This window comes from Budorcas taxicolor, chromosome 13 (genome assembly GCF_023091745.1).
Source record: "Budorcas taxicolor isolate Tak-1 chromosome 13, Takin1.1, whole genome shotgun sequence".
NCBI lineage: Eukaryota > Metazoa > Chordata > Mammalia > Artiodactyla > Bovidae > Budorcas > Budorcas taxicolor.
This window is the reverse complement of record NC_068922.1, coordinates 23524064-23545274: the sequence shown is the minus strand read 5'-3', so window position 1 is coordinate 23545274 and position 21211 is coordinate 23524064. Positions and strand designations below refer to the sequence as shown.

Sequence of the window (21211 nt, the reverse complement as noted above, 5' to 3'; positions counted from 1 at the left end):
TCTGCCCTGGTAGCTACACCTAGAACTTCTCAAGTTGAAAACCATCCATACCGTTGCTATTCTCTGAGCTATGACCTCCTTTCCAGCAGGAGCTTTGCCTCTTTCCACCACTAACCTTGTTCTAACTTGGTGGACATGGATTATCCAGCCAGAGTTGTCCTTTCTCCTCCTTTCATAACAATTTCCACTTTATAAAGGTTTCTTTTTTTTATCATTTATGCAAATATACCTTCCCTTCCATCTTTTATTTTGGTCTTCAACCTCTCCTCTTTTCCTTTTTATTCCTTCTCTCTGTGTACCAAAAAGATCTCCCCTAATTATAGCTGAAAAACATTTGTTAACACTTTTGATAACCATCAGAGAATTTCAGAACAATATATTTTGAACTAAAGTGAGACTTAAGCAGAGTCCTCTATCTTCAGAGCTCTTGAAAGCTCCATGAGTACATGTGTGCATGCTAAGTTGCCTCACTCGTGTCCAACTCTTTGTGACCCCATGGACTGTAGCCTGCCAGGCGCCTCTGTCCATGGGATTCTCCAGGCAAGAATACTGGAGTAAGTTGCCATGCCCTCCTCCAGGAGATCTTCCTGACCCGAGGATGGAGCCCATGTCTCTTACATCTCCTGCACTGGCTGGCAGGTTCTTTACCACTGAGCCCTGAAAGCTCCCTCAGTTCAGTTCAGTTCAGTCGCTCAGTTGTGTCCGACTCTTTGCGACCCCATGAATCGCAGCACGCCAGGCCTCCCTGTCCGTCACCATCACCCGGAGTTCACTCAGACTCACGTCCATCGAGTCCGTGATGCCATCCAGCCATCTCATCCTCTGTTGTCCCCTTCTCCTCCTGCCCCCAATCCCTCCCAGCATCAGAGTCTTTTCCAATGAGTCAACTCTTCGCATGAGGTGGCCAAAGTACTGGAGTTTCAGCTTTAGCATCATTCCTTCCAAAGAAATCCCAGGGTTGATCTCCTTCAGAATGGATTGGTTGGATCTCCTTGCAGTCCAAGTCTCAAGAGTCTTCTCCAACACCACAGTTCAAAAACATCAATTCTTCGGCGCTCAGCCTTCTTCATAGTCCAACTCTCACATCCATACATGACTACTGGAAAAACCATAGCCTTGACTAGATGGACCTTAGTCGGCAAAGTAATGTCTCTGCTTTTGAATATACTATCTAGGTTGGTCATAACTTTTCTTCCAATGAATAAGCGTCTTTTAATTTCATGGCTACAGTCACCATCTGCAGTGATTTTGGAGCCCCCAAAAATAAAGTCTGACACTGTTTCCACTGTTTCCACTGTTCCCCATCTATTGCCCATGAAGTGATGGGACCGGATGCCATGATCTTCATTTTCTGAATGTTGAGCTTTAAGCCAACTTTTTCACTCTCCTCTTTCGCTTTCATCAAGAGGCTTTTTAGTTCCTCTTCACTTTCTGCCATAAGGGTGGTGTCATCTCCCTAGAAGTGTTTAAATCATCTTTCTCTCCAGTTAAACATGTTTTTCCTAAATAAATGTAAACTGATAATTTTCTATATAACAGTAGTGTATTATCAACTAGCAAGAAAAGAGTGGGTATTGAAACCAGGAATTCTTCACTAAAAAATGAAATATATAGAACAGATAATAGAGTTAACAGAAGCTAGACTTGAAGATACATCCCCAAAGTATGCTATTAAATTTTTGCTATTAAATTATCTCATTTGTTTGTTTTATAAAAACAGCCCAAACTATATTTTTGCTTCAAACACCAAGAGGAGTAAAAATTTCTTACATAATTTCCATTAGTGTTTTGTTTTTGTTTAATGTCGAGTGTTGATGATAAAATGGATATTGCAAAGGAAATTATTTTCTGATATTTTTCTGCCCTGAAACTGATATAACAGTATTTCATTTATAGATGAATTTCATTTGCATAGAATTTTGTGGACTAGTTTAGAATACCGACATCTGTTTGTGACATTAAATTTTAGAGAAAATGTATTCTGAATTGGGAGCTACCTAACTTGTAAAACAACAAAAGGCTTTCACTTTCTACCATAATGAATGCAATCCAGAAACATCTAGTTCCTCTGGCAGAAGGAAAGCTTTTTTTTTTGCTAATTAGCCAGGAAAGACTAATTTTCATTGAAATCAACCTATTGTCTTTTAATTAGTGATAGTTGCTGATGAAAAACACCTACTGAGAAACTTTTAGAGAATTTTGAAAAGTTTTAATGCAGAGATTTTAAAAGAACAATTTAAAAATATTACTAATGTAAGTCCACTGACAACTTGAGGATTTTCCATGGCTAAGAGTCATATCAATCATGAAAGCATGACCTACTTTTAAAATAGTTCAGAGGGGTTTTAAAACTGGGGTTCAAAGTTTTCTTTCCCGTGTTCTTTGTACAGGTGAGAAGTGTCTGAAAGACACATATATTTTCTAATTAAGAAATACAAAGTAAAAGATTCGCTTTTAGAAGAGAGTTTTAATCATATAACCCACCCATATTAATGTTTTGGTGTGAAAATGTGTGTCAGCGAAACACATGTAACATGAGAGTTCATTCCTTTGTTAGGTGTTAATTGTTTTTATGACCATTAGTTTTACAAATGATCCTTTGTTTGTTGAAGAATGATTAAAGCCACATCAATGTGACTTTCTCACTTAAAACTTTTGGATGAAAGCCAGCACATTCAAAGCCAAAGAGCTTATAGTGAGATCTTAAGGTATTTGCTACCATAATTGTAATTTCATTTTCTGTGAAATAATCACACAGTATTTCAAGAGTAGTATGCTGTATTTGAATACACACATCAAAATTTTCTTTTTCCTGTATGGGAAATTTAATTTAAGGCCATTTAATGGAATGAAATTGAACTCTATGGTTATTTTATTTTCCTTGCTACTTGATGAAGATCTTGCTCTTTCAAGCATTGTATGAAACCATTAGTACCCACATTCTTACTTGATAAAATAAGGTGTTTTACATGATGTGGAAAATATTATTCTGAATCTGATAAAGCATTTCTGTACTAATCACACGTTATTATTTTTTTATTCATACGAAGTTACAGTCTGAGGGTTAGAAATATTAGTATTTTGTCTTCTCATTTTATTCAGTATAATTATTAATATTGTCAAAGTCTTTGTTTTTTAATTGTAGGTGATGTTTAATTTTTTTTTCCACTTTTTATTTTATATCAGAATATAGCCAATTAATGATGTTGTGATAGTTTCCGGTGAACAGCAAAGGGACTCAACCATACATATACATGTATGTGTTCTCCCCAAACTCCCCTCCCATCCAGGCTGCCACTTAACATTGAGCAGGGTTCCCTGTGCTATTCAGTAGATCCTTGTTGGTTATCCATTTTAAATATAGGACTGTGTACATGTCCATCCCGAACTCCCTACCTATCCCTTCCCCCCATCCTAACCCTTCCCCTCAACCATAAATTCCTTCTCTAAGTCAAAGTCTTATACTTTTTTTTTTTAAAAAATAAGTTTTCTTAAAGCAAGTAGTGAATTGTATCCACCTGCTGTTTTTTACAAAAGCTTTCTTGGTGGCTCAGGCAGTAAAGAGTCCACCTGCAATGTGGGATCCCTGGGTCAGGGAAGATCCCTGGAGAAGGGAATGGCAACCCACTCCAGCCCCTTTTACATACGGCCCATAGAATGGCATCAGCCAATGATGAACTTTCTTGTAGAGAGGTGAACGCTGGTTATTCTGATGCCGTACTGGCATATCACCCACCCATCAGTATAGAACTTTTAAAACCTTTTTGAAAGTTAATGGGAAAACGTGTATCTCGGGAGCAAAGAAGTGCAAGCGACCACTTAAGAAGTTCTGTTTCATCTGGGGCTTAAACTTCATGTCAGGGCCTGTAGAAAAGTAAGTGCCTGGAAACAGTGCAGTAAGCACTTAGGTCCTTAAGAAGAACCACAGCTGGGGCTCTATGGTGGCTGAAGCAAGCGGTTGATGATAAACCAGCTGCAAGATGTTGGCAGAAGGCTGTGTTGGCCTTTGGGTTTGGAGTTGCCTTCTGAGTAGGATTTTAGAGCTGCTCCTTGTCTCTCTCTAAGTATTTGATTATATCTTTTTGGACTGACAGAATTTCAAAAGAGAATTACTCAGTGAGTGCTTCCCTGCTGCATAAAAAAGCTACCCTTAGGTAAATTGGGGAAAGAGGCTTTGAAAGGTCCTGGTTTCCTTTATGACTTTGGTATATACGTAGTTTTTTCCCCGTCTGTACTTTAGATAGCCAGCATAAAAAACTGGTTGATAATCAGTAAGTTAATCAATGTATTTGAAAGTCTTTATAGCACTCCACATTTTTCAGATATTCATTTTGAAATCAATGGTAGAAAATTTTGTATTATTTTCTGTGTTCCTGAAGTAGTATGAATAATTAGATACAAGTATTAATGGGAAGCAAAGTATTAAAAATAGCACAAATGATATCATTAGGATTTGGGGAGAATGATTACAATGTGGTCAGTGGGAATTTAGTTTTCTTCCTCAGGATATAAATGATTAGTCAATCTTCACACGGTCAGGTTTATTAGAAACCTGTCTCAAACATTATAAGAGAATGTTACATGTTTATACTCTTTCTGGAAAATGATCTAGAGATATCTATCAACATTAAAAGTGCATATTGATCAAAGGCACACTCCCAGTCCTGATCATCCCTCCCCTAGAAATAAAAGCACTGGGTAGGAAGGTTTTATAAATCAAATACATTTTGGCATCACTGTATTTTGTGTCAAAATATTGGAAACAAAAAATGAATAACCTTCAGTAGTGGAATGGCCAAATAAATCATAGTACATTCATACTTTGGGATATTAGGCAGCTATTAAAATTGAGTTAGCCCAGTAGGGTGAACTCTGTGATGTATTTTAGGGAATGGAAGTGTCAGCAAAGTGTATGTAATAAGAGTCTGCATTTTAAAAACACAAAGTATTTCTCTGCATTGCTTTAAAAAAAAGTTCTGTTTTTTTTTTTTTTTCTTCTCTGCTTTGCTTTACTTTGTTATATCTTCCAACCAAGCTGTCAACATTGGCTGTGAGGTTTGGGAGGGGCCAGAAGGTTACAGGGAAAAAGTGAAGTTTGTCTTTTCTTTTCTGATAAGACAGATACGTAGTCAGTTGTTTAAGTAAAAGTAGACATGTGTGTTGTTGCTTATTTGCTAAGTTGTGTCCGAGTCTTTATGACCCTGTGACTGTAGCCTACCAGGCTCGGCTGATGGAATTTCCCAGGCAAGAATACTGGAGTGGGTTGCCATTTCCTTCTCCAGGGTATTTTCCTGACCCAGGGATCGAAACCTTATCTCCTACATTGACAGGCAGGTTCTTTATATCTCTGAGCCAATATAAACCCAAAACCTTTAATGAAATGTGCTACCTTTCAAAGAAATGCAGAAATACATTTCTTTACAAATTAAAATAATCTGTGGCCCTGGGATAGTAATTTGTGTATATCATAAAGCTATTTTGTCTTGTGTTAGGTCTATGATATTATTAGTACTAAAAACTAAAAAGGAAAATTTTCAAAATTGTATAATTTTTGTTTAAAAACACATAGACACCAAACCAAAAACAGAAGGTGAAAGACTTATATAATGTATACATACACACGAATATGCATATCTCTGACCCAGTAATTCCACTCCTAGGAATTTATCATTATTTAGCTAATTAGAAACATCTTTCAAAAAACATCATGTCCAGTGATATTTATTAAGCAGCTTTGTTTATAATGGCCAACTATGCAGATTATAAATGCACAGTAAGACTGGCTAAATTATGATATGACTATACAATCAAGTCGTCTTAATACTAATGATGTAACTATTTATATGGAAAATTAGTAAAAAATATTGCAAAATAATATATAGTATTATTTCCATTTTTATAATAAATATATATATAGAGAGAGCATTGTCTGGAAAAAAAGTCTGGAGGACTATATGTCAAAACATAATGACATTCCTGGGATGATGGAATTTTTTATCTTCTCTTTGTATTTTTTTTTAGCATTCTGAGATAACCTCCAACCTTTGATGAAATAATATGTTCAATTTCTACAATGAACATGTATTACTTTTATAGTTAAAATAAAATGACTTTGTTCATTTGATAGATTAAGAAAACGCCAAACAGAAATTCACCCACATGGAAAATAAACAGAGTTCAAAGTTAGAGAAGAGGAAGGTCAAAGTAGTAAACATTTATTAAGCACCAAATGTGTGCTAGTTTTTTATATATATTATTTCAGTTAAGTAATTCTTTTATTTACTAAGCAAATATATATTAAACACCTACTATTGTGTTACAGTCACAACAAACAGACCTCTTTGCAGAAACTGGCTCCAAAATATATCCTTGTAGATCACACAGCTCGTTCACTGGAAAGCCAAGGACTTACATCCAACTAAAAGTGCCAGGATCCTCTCAATTTACTACTGACCCAAATCTGGGATGGTTAATCTACCAGTGATCCTGGACATTTGGTAGGACTAATGGAAAATGTATCCTAATTATAGGCCGATCCCAGAATATTGGAGTTTACCAACTCCTCCCCTCCTCTTCTCATCCTGAACAACGTATTCTGGATGTTGGAGAACCGCATGTCGGCTGACTACTAGTGCCGTACCTTCCTCCATATGTGCATCCCACCCATGTCCAAGCGTGCAGATTCCTAGCATCGTCAGATGGTCAGATTTGAATCACTGTCATCAGACGTCCCCGCCACTGGCTTTTAGCCATTAAACCTCCCCCACCTCCCGGCCCGAGTGCAGATATGTGTTGTGTTAGTCGCTCACTGTGTCGGTGCTCTTTGCAGCCCCATGGACTGCATCCTGCCAGGCTCCTCTGTCCATGGAATTCTCCAGGCAAGAATACTGGAGTGAGTTGCCATTCCCTTCTCTAGGAGATCTTCCCAATCCAGGAATCAAACCTGGGTCTCCCACAGTGCAGGCAAATTCTTTACAGTCTGAGCCACCAGGGAAGCCCCTACTGTCTTACTATTATTTCTGCATTTCTTGTGGGGGTGCTATGCATTTCTAAGCCATTCAAGTGGTCATCAGATCAACCAAAGATTCCTTATACATCACTTGACTTCACATCTTGTCAAATAAGCTTTTAATCTAGCTCAGGAGTTTATTTTTCCCCTGGATAAACAATGATGTGCCTTGCATATTAAAGGGCAAAGCTGAACACTGGAGGTCAGAATCCTTAATTACATGCAAAATGTTTTCAACTGCATTTCCTGGCATGCTCACAAGTATCAAGTTGAGGTTGCCTTTTGGAAACCTTGTGGTATAGCATTTCAGAAATCCTCAGCCTTCGGCACAATCTCACTGAGATGTTGAACCCAAATCAGAAAGAACCCTTCTGATCTTACAAAAGGCTCCTGGTTCTCTGGGTTATATTTAGAGAAGTGGAAAAAGGAAGGGTTTGGAGTGTGGGAAGAGAGGAGATAGAACTGATGGAACAATGCATCTGATAGAAAAACCAGGTCAAACAATTTCATCTGTGTATAAAAATGAAAGTGTGAAAGAGGAGATAAGAAGTAGTGCAGACCTGATACTGACCCAGTATTGATCTGGTGCCTGGACTAGATTGATTTTCATCTCTGCTCCCTCCGGTATAATACATGGTTACTTACTGGGGTTTTCTTGCTGTCATGCCTCGTGCCCAACTTTTCAGAGTCACATGCTGTTGTTTCTATGAAAGAATTTTTTTAAAAATAGTTTCATTTATGTATTTTTTGGCACTGCTGGGTCTTCTTTGATGTGAGACCTTTAGCAAATGGAGGCTCCTCTCTAGTCGTGGTGCTCGGGCTTCTCATTGCCGTGGCTTCTCTAGTAGCAGAGTACAGGTTCCAGGGCACGTGGGCTCAGAAGTTGCTGCTCCCAGGTTCTCGAGCGCAGGGCTCAGCAGTTGTGGTGCACAGGCTTAGGGGCTCAGCGGCATGTGCAGTCCTCCTGGACCAGGGATCAAACCTGTGTCTCCTGCACTGGCAGATGGGCTCTTCGCCACTGAGCCACTGGGGAGCCCAGCTATTAGGAATTTTTATTCTCATACACCATGAGCTCCATTCTGGCCTCTGGCTGAACTGCACAGGAGAGTTTCCACATCCTATCCCCTTTCCTCCTCTTCCCCGGTGTTCCTCTGTGCTTTTCCTCTTGTGACTAGTTCTGCCATTTCAGCCTCTTCTCTCTGGTCCTCACTCTAGATTCTGCTTCAAGTATCTGCTCAGAAATACCTATGTATATATACATACTTGTTTATTGACTGATTCACTCAGACCGCGCTTGTTGTGTACATACTGCCTATTACCAGATATTGAGGAAGGGGAAAAATAGCACTAAAAAGCACTAAAAGTTCTTTGCCCTCAAGGAACTTACGGTTTAATTTAAAAGCTTATGGTTTAATTTAACTTTAAGGTTTAAATTAAAGGAGGGTGAAGGGAGGGATAGTTATTGAGTTTGGGATGGACACATACACACTGCTGTATTTAACATGGATAACCAACAAGGACCTACTGTGTAGCACAGGCAACTCTGCTCAACATTATGTAGCAACCTAAACGGGAAGCTGAAATTCCAATACTTTGTCCACCTGATGTGAAGAACTGACTCATTTGAAAAGATCCTGATGCTGGGGAAGACTGAAGGCAGGAGGAGAAGGGGACGCCAGAGGATGAGATAGTTGGATGGCATCACCTACTTGATGGACATGAGTTTGAGTAAGCTCCGGGAGTTGGTGATGGACAGGGAAGCCTGGCGTGCTGCAGTCCATGGGGTCTCAAAGAGTTGGACACAACTGAGCAACTGAACTGAAATGGGAAGGAATTTGAAAAAGAATAGATACATGTATATGTATAACTGAATCACTTTGCTGCACACCTGAAACTGTCACAAGTGTTCATTAATTGTACTCCAATATGAAGTAAAAAGGTAAAAGAATTAAACTTATTTTTTTAATTAAAAAATTTTTTTAAAAAGCACACATCAATTTAGGCCACTGATGTAGATGAGTATAATGAGGTGCAAAGGAAAGTGTTCTAGAATACAAAGGGCAGCGGGCTGGCTGCTTGTAGACCAGCAAGGGGGCAGCTGCGGAGAGAGAGGGCTGAGTGTCTGACGGAATTCTGTGAGCCTTGAGCTTGTGTCCAGCTGTGATCTCCTCACGCTGTTGGTGGGATTTGAGTGTCTGACGGCATTCTGTGAGCCATGAGCTCGTGTCCAGCTGTGATCTTCTCACCCTGTTGGTGGGATTTTTCCCTTTCTGCAAAGGAGCCCTTTACTGTCCTGGCACACTGCTTCTCTGTTTCCTCCTTTGTATCATCAGCCCTGCTCTTCCAGTGTTAGGGCACATCACTGTTACAGTTGCTCCCTCTTGCCTTCCAATTGAAACTTGGATTAAAATGGTCTCTTCCGAAGGCTTCTTGACTGGTTCTACCTCTGGGATGGGGCGTGTCTGGGGAGGAGAAGGCATTCTTGATAGTGGGGTTCCATAGCCCACTTCAGAACAGGTGACAAATTTTTTTTGGAAAACAAGAACTCAGTTTTTTATTTTATCATTTCTTGCATTTGAAGTACTCCTCGATGACATCCTTGGCCTGAGATTCTTTCCTGTAGTCCTTAACCACCACACAACTGCAACCAACCACGTTACGGGGTTTTCCCTCTCTGTCAATTTTACAGAGGCTTACCCATTCCTCTAGTTTCTTGTTGTCCTCAGCCTTAATCAGGTTGATTTGATGCTCAACACAAAGGGCCTCCACCAACTTGACATACATAGGCTCATCATAGCTGGATGCAAGCACACATAGATGGGCTTGGCACTTGTCTAAAGCTTTCGCAGCTTCACGAATTCCACGCGCTAAGCCTTCATGGATGAGGGCGGTCTTCAGCACCTCTTGCAGAGCAGTATTAACGTCCATTACACCTCCAGCAGCAATGCCTTCCCTGGCCATGGCGGTGGGTTACGGGTGGAGCTGAATCTTGAATGCACCCGAGCCTCCACCTCCGTGCGGCTCCGCGGCGGCAGGGAAAGAGCAGAACAGGTGACATTGCTTGTCTTTGTTCTCGTGTATTAAGAGCATCCATACAGATAGGTATAGCCTAATATACACAAATCGAAATTAAAAACAAGATGAGTTTGGAGAAAAACTAGGTATCTTTCATGGGAAAAGTCCATCTGATTCGTTTTAGGTGCTTGCACATGCCAAATGATTTTGTCATGTTGTGGCTTGTAACTGGAGACATAAACAAAGGGTCTGTGAAGTTGCCCAGTCGTGCCTGACTCTTTGCAGTTCTGTGGACTGTAGCCTACCAGGCTGCTCCATCCATGAGTTTCTCCAGGCAGGAATGCTGGGGTGGGTTGCCATTTCCTTCACCATGGGATCTTCCCAACCCAAGGATCAAACCCGGATCTCCTACATTGCAGGCAGATGCTTTACCCTCTGAGCCACCAGGGAAGCTTTTTTCTTTTTTTAACAAAGGGTGTAAGTTGTATAAAACACTCAAGTCGCTAACAGTGTAGATTAACTGACGTTGGTATCCAGATTCCATGGCATGTTTTTTGTTTTAAAAAAATCCTGCAGATTTTCTTGAATTATAGAGAGGCTGTCAAGTATATTTAAATATTTATTGTTGTCAGGAGATTGGAGGATGTCCAGATTATTAATGAAAAATGTAAGGAAATGCTGTCTGAAATTAAGATTAAAATTCTTGGAAATCATTAGCAAGATGAGTTCAAGGTATAAATCTCCTTACTTTCAGGAATAGGTCTTTTGTACAAAATGAGGCTGGCCTGTATTTGGTGTGGGTTGAATGGGATCCTGTGAGTCATAAAGCATATAGATCACCCAGATTCTTTTCTCTCATCTGCCTTCCTGTCTGCCTTAAAAAAGAAAATGGAATATTCAGGTGAACGTTCATTGACCACTGATTATGTGCCCAGCATTGTAGCAAGGATTGGATGTAGGGACAAGTGAAACCGTGTTCGTGCCGCCAAGGAGCTCATGTCTTGCAGGGCAGACAGTCACGGAAACAGCAAAGCTTGTGAGGTGTGATAAGGACGCAGCACGTGCACTCTGCGGCTGGGAGGAGCTGAGCTGTGCTGTGGGTGCTAAGTGTGTGGGCTGGAAGGGTGAGCTGCAGAAGACATGGGACGATTCAGCTGCATGAGATCACCAGCTCTACCACAGCCTGTCACATGAAAGCAGCTTCTAGAAAGATCCCCAATAGATCTGTCCATCGTGGTTTTCTGTCCAGTTCTGTCCATAATTGAATCATTTTGTGGCTAAAAAGTATAGAGTGACATGTATTAAATGTGAGTATATTGGGTTATGGGCTTCCCCAGTGGCTTAGCAGTAAAGAATCCGATTGCAATGCAGGAGCCGCAGGAGACATGGGTTTGATCCCAGGGTCAGGAAGATCCCCTGGAGAAGGGCATGGCAGCCCAATCCAGTATTCTTGCCTGGAGAATCCCATGGACAGAGGAGCCTAGCCGGCTACAGTCCATGGAGTCACAAAGAGTAGGACATGACTGAAGCGACTTAGCACGCATGCAATATTGGGTGACATATGCTTAAGAAAAGAAAAAGAAATCATGGATACCTGGTTGAAGCTAGATCTCTCAAACTGAATTCAACTATTAGAATGAGAAGGAGCCAGGACTCACCCAGCCCAGCCTTCTTGGGAGCAGAGGCCTGAGGGCTGGTGATCTGGCCCTCTCCAGATCTCTGAGATTCTGGTTGGAGCACATTCCGCAGTGCTGAGCTGCCCCAGGCAGCTTCCTGGGAGCCTGGGGAGCTGCTCTGGGGCCTTCTGGAGCCCTTATCAAAGGGACCCGAAGAGCTATGGGTTTTGTTGCAGGATTAAATACGACTTTATGATTTGGGGTGAGTTATTTATCTTTTCTGAACTGGATTTCCTCTTCTTTCAAATGGAGATAAAAATTCATATCTAATGGAATTGTTCCGCAGACATTATGAGATAATATATGTAAAATGCCTAAGATATTACTGGGTTTAGGATAGCGGCTTAAAGTTAATTAAAAAGGAAGACATTCTCATTTGCATTCCTTTGAGATCTTTTGCTACATAGCAACTCTATAACCCTTGTGGGTTGATGAGATAGAGGAGAGTTAGTAAAAATCTACTGAAAGAAGCTTCTCATTTTATTTTTTTTGAACAGATAGGTATGGAATTTCTTCTAATTGTGGTTCTTGAATTTGAGTTATTTTATCTGTCTCACTGTATTTTGACCTTTCTGTGGTTTGAACCAACTATCCTTGTTTTTCTTCCATTCAACATAAATTTTAGAAAGTTCTCAGATTTCTATTTGTATGCAAAATGTGAATGTATGATGGCTGATTTCTCCACCAGAGCATGGACTTCAAGTGTTAATGATGGTATTTTGTTGCAATTCCTTCTGGGGAAAAAAGAAAATCTTTCCTTGCACTTTATGTCACATTCAACAATTGGAGTCATTTTTCAGAAGTTGTTGCATTTTCTAATTGGCAATATTTTTCTAAAAATGATTTATATTGTGGCATGACATTTTGTTGCCATGTGTTCAACTTAGAGCAAACCTTTGAAAGTCTTAATTCTGAAAAGATCAACAAACGTTGACAGAAAACAGTTTCCCTCTAGGGTGAGTCAAGTATCGATATTTTTGCATTTCACTCATAGACGGTTGCTTAGAAAACAATCACATGTTTCTTTTTCTGTTTGTACTTTTGGTGCCACATATTTCTGTAGTACTGACCTCAGCATGGTTTGTAACCCCCAAAATAGGTTGATCCCTTTTGTAAGTCCATTTGAAAATGATTTCCCAGTAGTACCAGCTTATGGGACTTCCCAGGTGGCACTAGTGGTAAAGAATCCCACCCGCCAATGGAGGAGACGCAAGAAATGTGGGTTCCAATCCCTGGGTCGGGAAGATTCCCTAGAGGAGGGCATGGCAATTCACTCCAGGATTCTTGCCTGGAGAATCCCATGGACAGAGGAGCCTGGCAGGCTATGGTCCATAGGGTTGCAAAGATTCAGACACGACTGAAGCGACTTAGCATACACATCAGCTTATATCCATCAAAGAAAAGAAAAAGTACTGGTTCTGAAAGTTAGCATGATTGCAGTCATTTAAAAAGTCATAGTGGGGCTTCCCTGGTGGTCCAGGGGTTAAGAGTCCTCCTTGCCATGCAGAGGATGCAGGTTTGATCCCTGGTCAGGGAACTAAGATTCTACATGCTCTGGAACAACTAAGCCCACATTTAGGCCAAAATTGCTGGGCCTAAGGGCCGTAACTAGAGAGTCTGAAGATCCTGTATGCTGCGATTAAGACTGGACACAGACCAAAAAGAAAAATAAAAACATAGGAGACTATCTCATGCCTATGCCTTTAGCTCTGCAGGTTGACAGGCCAGCTATGCTATATACCTTTCAAAGAGTCATAATGCGGTAAAGAACACATTTCCAAAATTCAAGTCTTCTTTTCCTTGGTGGGTATATTCTGTTAGAACACATTTACGTAAAGAACAAAGAACAGGATGATTTAGTTCTAGAGATCTGTTTTACACCACTGTGCCTGTAAATTAACGATACTGTATTGTACACTTAAAAATTGTGTAGATCTCATGTTAGGTGTTCCTTCCACAACAAAAAAAGGAAGGAAGAAGGACACAATGTTTAGCACTGTAGACTCTAAATTAGTTTTAGTTTTTAGCCTTTTTTGGTTTTGTTTCTGTAAAAATAGTCTTGTCAGTGATGTGATGGGCCTTTTTCTTTGCTTTGGAGTGTGGAGATCAAAGTCAATCTTTTGAGGGAGTTTCCTGGTGGTCCAGTGGTTAGGAGTCCATGCTCTCACTGCCAAGGATGTGAGTTCAATCCTTGCTCGGGGAACTAAGATCCTGAAAGTGGAGTGGGCAATAATAATAATAATAATAATAATAATAAAAAAGACATCTTTTTGGGATCCTTCAGGTGAAGAGAGAAATCTGAAATTGCTCTTGGAGGAATTGTTATAGCCACACAAAAATAAAAAAGAAAATTAAAAACCTTCCTTGAAAAGGCAAATATTAGTCCGTTGAAATTTGGAGATGTAGGTGGAAGACTGCTGCTTTGTTCCTAAAAAAATCACTCATCGCCCTAAAGTGATTTTCGGTTATTCTCACCTGTTCTTCCTGGATGTCCAGAGGGATGGGCAGAGGACAGGAAGCCCAGCGTTACCATCAGCATTGTCTCCACCAGCACGCTGTGATGGGAATGATACTTAGGAGAGTGTCTCATTCCATTTGGAAGCCTGTGTTCTGAAAAGTAACAAACAGATGTTTGATGCACCCATCGCAGTATTACATGCTGGGACAGAAACAAAGCAAAATAAAACATGATCCTAATGTGTACATTAAGCATCGAACACCATTCTCGATATTGTTGGTAATCAAAGGACACTTATTTGGGCTCAGGGAGTTTAAAATCCAATTGGTAAATCATTTAGGACTCAAATTGGTTTTAATAGCTCAAGTTGGCTTGATCAAGAAGGGAGCTTACTGACCCACATGTACAAAATCCAGGTGTCATTCGGCCTCAAGGCTCCTGGGGTTTACCATTCCCTGCCATTTCGTTTTTGTCTCAATGTCATTCGCTTGGCATTTGCTTTATCTTCACCCTCGTGGTGGCAAGATAGCTTGAATCACTCCAGCTCTACATTGTTCATCATTGAATCCAGCAGGAAAGTGTCTCTCACCTTAATACAAGTTTGAATAAAAGTCTTGGGCCTGACTGGCACTGGTTCAGACTGAGTCCTGTTTCTGACCCTGATGGAGTTCACGTGTTCTGCTTCCCGGGCTGGGCTGGGAATCAGAGAGGGGCTGGCTTCCCCAGGTAAGGACAGGGGACATCGTCACCAGGAGCTGAATAGGTGCTGAGTGGCGAGAACAGCAGGTGTTCATCACTGGGGGACAGGACTAATCCAAGAGGAAAAGAAGAATAGCGTGGCACTGAACAGTTAGGGGTGGTCCTGTCATTATTTCATTAAACGTGCTGTGGAAGTTGAGAGTAGCACGCAGTGAGGCTAGCGTGATGAGCGCATGCGAGCTTCTTAGAGCAGATGCACATGAACTTGGTCCTTAGGATGGGCAGGATTCTCGGCGCGACTCTCCCAAGACCCTGATGAGGCCGATGGCAGGGATGTTCATGTTGCCAGAACTGATGGTGTCCCTGCCAGTCCTTTGCGAGTCTCCAGTGGAACCAGGCAACACTCCATAACAAACCCAGCCCTTAGCCTGATAAACGGACTGAGAAACCAAACCCTCCACCTGAGCAAAGCACGGGTGTGACAAAACACAGGGATCAACAATATTTTTTAGAGAAAGGAAAAAATAATGAGTTATGGTTCAGATGCATGTTAGAATATTTTCTAGCCATCTAGTCACCTTTAGCTTGCAACAAATAGTTGCTGAGTACCTATGCACCAAAATATTTTGAAGAATTTTTTTTTTTTTTAATTTGGCTACCTTGGGTCTTAGTTGTGGCATGGGGGATCTTTTCCTTGTGGTGCACAGACTCTCTAATTATGTCTCAAGGGCCCAGTAGTTGCTGCACACAGGCTTAGTTGCTCCAAGGCGTGTGGGATCTGTATTGCCTGCATTACAAGGTGGATTCTTAACCACTGGAACACCAGGGAAGTCCCCTGTTTTGAAGAATCTTTAAAGGAGAAAAACTAGGCTGCAGAATGGTTTACTGTAGGGGCTCAGCCATCTGCAAACGACTGAAACCAAAAAACCTAGAAGAAATCCATCACAAAGGTATGTGGTTGCCTCTGTTCTTGAGAGCCCCCTGTATTGTCAAAACAAAACAGACTGCACAGCTGTGAACTGATGGGCTAAATCAAGAGACGGTGGTGGTGTCTGAAAACATGGAGCGTCAGGCTTCTGCAGAGATAGAGCAGGAACCACCGTGGTTGTGAAATTCAGGGCAGCGGTCACAGGCAGGCCCTCCACTCCACGAGGGGCTCCAGCCTGGAGGATGTCATCCAGGTGTGCAGACACAGGTGCGGTGTTAGCGGACAGTGCCTGACCCGCTGGCTTAAGAACTCCTCCTCCCCTAAGAACCTAGGGAGCGCTGCTTCCTCTGTGTTGTTGTTCAGTTACCAAGTCGTGTCCGACTCTTTGCAACCCCATGGACTGCAGCACGCCAGGCTTCCCTGTCCTTCACGATCTCCTGGAATTTGCTCGCTCGTGTCCATTGACTCAGCGATGCCATCCAACCATCTCATCCTGTTGTCCCCTTCCGCTGCCCTCAGTCTTTCCCAGCAGCAGGTCTTTTGCTCAGAGTTGGGTCTGATTATTTTTCCACCTGGTAGTTCCCCAAGACCTCCATCACTTACCTTGCATGTACCCCATCTCCTCCTTCTCAGGAGGTACTTTTTCCTTCATCCACTCATTTCTTCCCCCTGCCTTTTTGTCAGTGAAGCTCCAGACCCACTCCTGCCAGATCCTTCCTCTTTGCCTTTAATTTGAAGTGTCACAGGCTTAATCTTTCCTAGTTTTCTCACACAGCACATCAGATACTTTGTGAAATAGCTGGATGGAGTTCTAACCTCTATTTCAAAGTGTGAGGAGAGGGTCAGGGGGTTTGCACCCTCCTGGAATTACCTAAGCAGGTCATGTGGCTCCAGATCACTTTACTTTGTGTGACACTGGGCTGATTCACACTTTGGGGAATGCCTTCATCTCACCAACAGCAGGACCGGATTCTTTGGTGAAAATGACATGATGCCCACCCTTGCATCTCTTTATAACTTACCTTTCTTTGAAGGCTTTGCTTCTCAGAGACAGCTGAACTAGTTCTGTTCAGTCTAGCTAAACCATCTTCCCTCCCACCATCCTTTTGTTTTTGTTGTTTTTGTTAAATCAAATTTTTTTTATTAAGATGAAATTCACAAAACATAAAATTAGTCATTTCAAAGTATACAATTCAGTGGCATTTAGTGTATTCACAATGTCATACAAACAGCACCTCTATTTAGTTCTAAAATGTTTTCATCACCCCCGAATAAGACTATGTCCAGTAACCCATCATTTCCCTCAGCCCCTGACAACAAACCACTCTTGTTTTCTGTCTCTATGGATTTGACATTCTGGACATTTCATGTTAATAAAATCATATGTGATGATCTCTTGGTGCACATGTAATTTTTATAAATTTCATAAATGTTGCTCAATTGCCTCCATAGAGGTTGTACCAATTTTTTTTATTTTTTTATATAATCTATTTAATTTTTTAAAAAAATTTTACTGGAGTACAGTTGCTTTCCAGTGTTGTGTTTCTATTGTACAGCAAAATGACCGCCACCTTTTAAATTCTGAAATCTTAGTCCATGTTGAGAATGCCTTTCACAGGTATAGTTGTTACTTGTTTAGTCGCTAAGTCATATCTGACTGTTTGACGACCTGCCCACCAGGCCCTTCTGTCCATGGGATTTCCCAGGCAAGAATACTGGAGTGGGTTGCCATTTCCTTCTCCAGCGGATCTTCTCCACCCAGGAACTGAACCCAAGTCTCCTGCATTGGCCAGTGGCTTCTTTACTACTTAGCCATCAGAGAAGCCCCATGTAGCTGTTAATAGAATTCTCTAATTTGTAAGTTTTTATACTTTGTGATTGGAATCATTTGGCCACTCTAAGGCTCTGCATTTCTCCATTTTCCCCCTCACCTTCACACTGTAAATTCTTGGAAAGGGAGGGCTGTGTTTTCCATTTCCTTAATGGTTGATGTTTCTAGGGGAAGTTCAAGAAGTGCTGAGTGACTGACCGGCTGACCTTGAGGAAATAAAATCATTTTCATCCTTCAGAAACGTTTTCATGGCATTTCTGGAAATAATTATGAGATTAAATTTTCCTGAAAAATTTACTGAAACATCTGTTTTCCAAAATTAAATTGGAAATGGGATGGCCTTGGGCATCTTTGCCCAGCAGAAAGTCATTTACCATTCCAGAACCCCCTAGCTGAGGGATTTCCTTTCTTCCCAGTTATTAAAATCTATGGCCCTTGGCAAGAAGGGACACTGATGCACTTGCCAAAAACCCTCCCTTTACGGAATGTACAGTCACTTCAGAGGCTACAGCTGATTGGTCTTGGCATTAATACTGACCTACATATCATTCTCAGCTACAGTTATTCAGATTGCAGACTTTCACCAAAGTCTCCGCTAACTTCGGGAGTATCACAGTGATATCTGTTGGAGCAATTGTGGGAATCTCAGAGCACTGCCTCCCTACAGGACTCTCTAAGCTGACCAAGGAGGTGTCCATGCAGGTTTACCCTCAGCCCATCTCTGACCACTGGATATTAGGAGCTGCTGGTGGGCACGCAGTATCTTCCGCTTTTCTCTCTGTCTCAGGGCAGTGTGCAGTTTATCTGCTGAACTGAGCCACTGAGAAAAGATGAAGATCAGTGGATGGAAGCTGGAATGTGTTGATGCTAACAGCTCACCTCCCCAGTGACACTGGCCAGTGCAGAGAAGACAGGAGTTAGAAGTTTGAGAGTCAGTTTTCCCCATCAGCCTGGCTCAGGGTCTCAGGGGACCCCCTCACTGGGACTGGGTGGGGAGAACAAAGAGGAAGTGGCTTGGCTTTGCAGAACATCATCTGCCTGCCTATCCCTCCTTCTCTCCCCCATGTCTGGGCCTAAAGGGAGGATGCCCCTCCCTTTCCATACCTTCTTATCTGTTTTTCCTCCTCAGATTTATCCTGAGTCGCCCTGAGTTTCATTCACATCCAGTAAGATTCATACCCCCAGGCATGGCCTTTCTCATCAAGGTTTTAAAGCAGCATTGAAGTAAGGCACAGAGCAGCATTTTCCACTGAGAATTATTTGTTCATTGTTCATTGAACCAAATATCATTTTCCATTTCCCTGTGTTGCACATAATACATATAACCTGAGTTAAGACTGAATTTAGAGTAATTGACTTTTTCTTTCTAAAATAAAATTTTTATTGGAGTATAGTTAATTTACAATGTTGTGTTAATTTCTGCTGTACAGCCAAGTGGTTCAGTTATAAATATATATATATGTGTGTGTATGTGTGTGTTCTTGTCCTTTATGGTTTACGGTTTATCACAGGATATTGAATACAGTTCCCTGTGCTCTGCAGCAGGACCTTGTTGTTTATCCATTCTCTGTGTAATAATTTGCATCTGCTAACCCCAGACTCCCAGTCCATCCCCCCCTAACCCTGCCTTCCCCTTGGCAACCACAAATCTGTTCTCTCTGTCTGTGAGTCTGTTTCACAGATAAGTTTGTTCATCCCATATTTAGATTCCACATATAAATGATATCATATGGTATTTATCTTTCTCTTTTTTATAGCATACCATGAGTCATATACCTAAATGAGAGACTATACTTTTGAGGCCAGAAATCCAGATTATTAACAAAGTCCAGCTCAAATAATGGCCTCACACTGATAGACACACTGTTAAAGTGTGTCCTGATAGGTCACGGTGCCTATTTCCATTTTACAGTTAAGAAAACTCAGGCTGAAAAAAAAAAGACAGAGTAACCTGACAGCCAAATACTGATGCCCGCTAGTAAATTCCTCTGCTGGATCATCAGGGCAGGTGTCTGTCACCTGAGAAGTCCCCAAGGGATAACTTAAAGTGAGACCGGGGGTGCTCTTCTCCACTTCCTGCAGCCAATACTGGGGACCTTTTGTGACCAGGTGGGAGGGGAGGGTGGTATAAATGACCGTGAGGGAAAGAAAAGAAGAGACTGGTGGTCCTTTGCTGAAGAAGAGATCTACTTAAGCATTTTGTTCTGGGCCAGCCCTCCCTCCTATACTGCATAAGGGGTCATGTTTTGTTCCTCTGATCAAGTTAATCTTGTGTTCCGTTGTATAGCCATGGGCTCCCTGGCCAGACAAGGTACCAGACACAACATGGCACTTGCGTAGAAAAGAAGTGGCAATTTGGCTCGTATTTCGGCTCAGAATATTTTCTCACATTCAACAGTGACCCCTGTCACTGGCCTTTTTATGTGGAGCATGCAGCATTTGATAGCCAAGTTAATATTTTCAAAATATGGACCTAACAAACTTTTCTTGAATTGAAAAATTATAGTCAAAGGAGAAAGAAACTTAGAGACATCTTAGATTCATCTGATAGTAGAATACAGGAAAATGTTAAATTATTCATAAGTTGCTTGATAACTGGTGAATAAATGCATGACGGAACATTTAGAATTTGGCAAAGCCTTCTAGAGAATCCATTAAACAAACGCATGCATGCTCAATCTCGCATTTGCAAGAATTTCTGGAGAAATTTTCTGAAAAAAAAAAAAAAAAGAATGACATATAAGCTTAACTCCAATTAGCGCTATGAATGAAAATATTCCAGTGCCTATGTTAGTGTTTTCTCTTTTTAAATTCAAGGCTTTCTGACTTGTAAAAATGAGACTTTTGAGGGAAGTCAGATTGAGTGCTTCTTGATGGTAAGGTATTAATATCAAAAATGTGCTTGTTGCCCCCAAGCAAATATCTCTGGGCTACATTCTCATGATCAGAAACATCTCTCTGCTTTCTGATTTCAGGAATGCGTATCTCCAGCTTTTATTGGCTACATTCATCTCTCATAGACATTGTGGTCTGGCAGAAGCACTTCTTGCTAGTTAGTCTTGGAGTAGGTTTTAAATCATTACATTCAATTATATTTGTTGCCTTGAAGCATGGGGAGAAAACACGCCTGTTTCAGACCACGAAGAGCAAGAGATTTTTGTAATGTTTGGTTGTGGTTAATCAGTTTTCTGTTCTTCCTGGAGGTAAACTGCACTGGAAACAAAACAAAACAAAAGAAAAAAAACCAAACAGATAAGTGTTTCATGGTCCCCTCCCATAAACTCTGAGAGATGTAGGAAAGAAAAGAATCAACCCAAATTAATGAGTGTTTTTCAATCTGTGGGGAAAATACTTAGAAAAGGCAGAGAGTTCATTGTCTGGAACAAGTGGTTAAAGATTTTCAAAGATATTCATAAAAATCTGAACGGGAGGCATAATGAAAAGAAGCTGTTCCATGGAAGAAATTTCTGTGGTATTACTTTTCCTCTTCTTTGATACAGTAATAACCTGCCTGCTTGCACGCATGCCAGGTTGCTTCAGTCGTGTCCGAGTCTGTGACACATAGCCTATGGACTGTAGCCCACCACACTCCTCT

General features: G+C 41.1%; 2 protein-coding genes across 2 annotated transcripts in view; one reads left to right on the top strand and one right to left on the bottom strand.

Moving 5' to 3' along the window:
* PIP4K2A (phosphatidylinositol-5-phosphate 4-kinase type 2 alpha) overlaps positions 1-21211 on the top strand; it is a 182072-nt gene that overhangs the window by 36289 nt on the left and 124572 nt on the right. The window lies entirely within an intron of this gene.
* On the bottom strand, positions 9572-10036 carry LOC128058127 (40S ribosomal protein S12-like). Its single transcript, XM_052650479.1, has one exon. It carries the CDS (start codon positions 9968-9970, stop codon positions 9572-9574), a length of 399 nt encoding a protein of 132 aa, XP_052506439.1. The 5' UTR covers positions 9971-10036.

Bases quoted from the DNA above. Each gene is read 5' to 3' on its own strand.
- LOC128058127 (XM_052650479.1), bottom strand. From the start codon at position 9,970: ATGGCCAGGGAAGGCATTGCTGCTGGAGGTGTAATGGACGTTAATACT.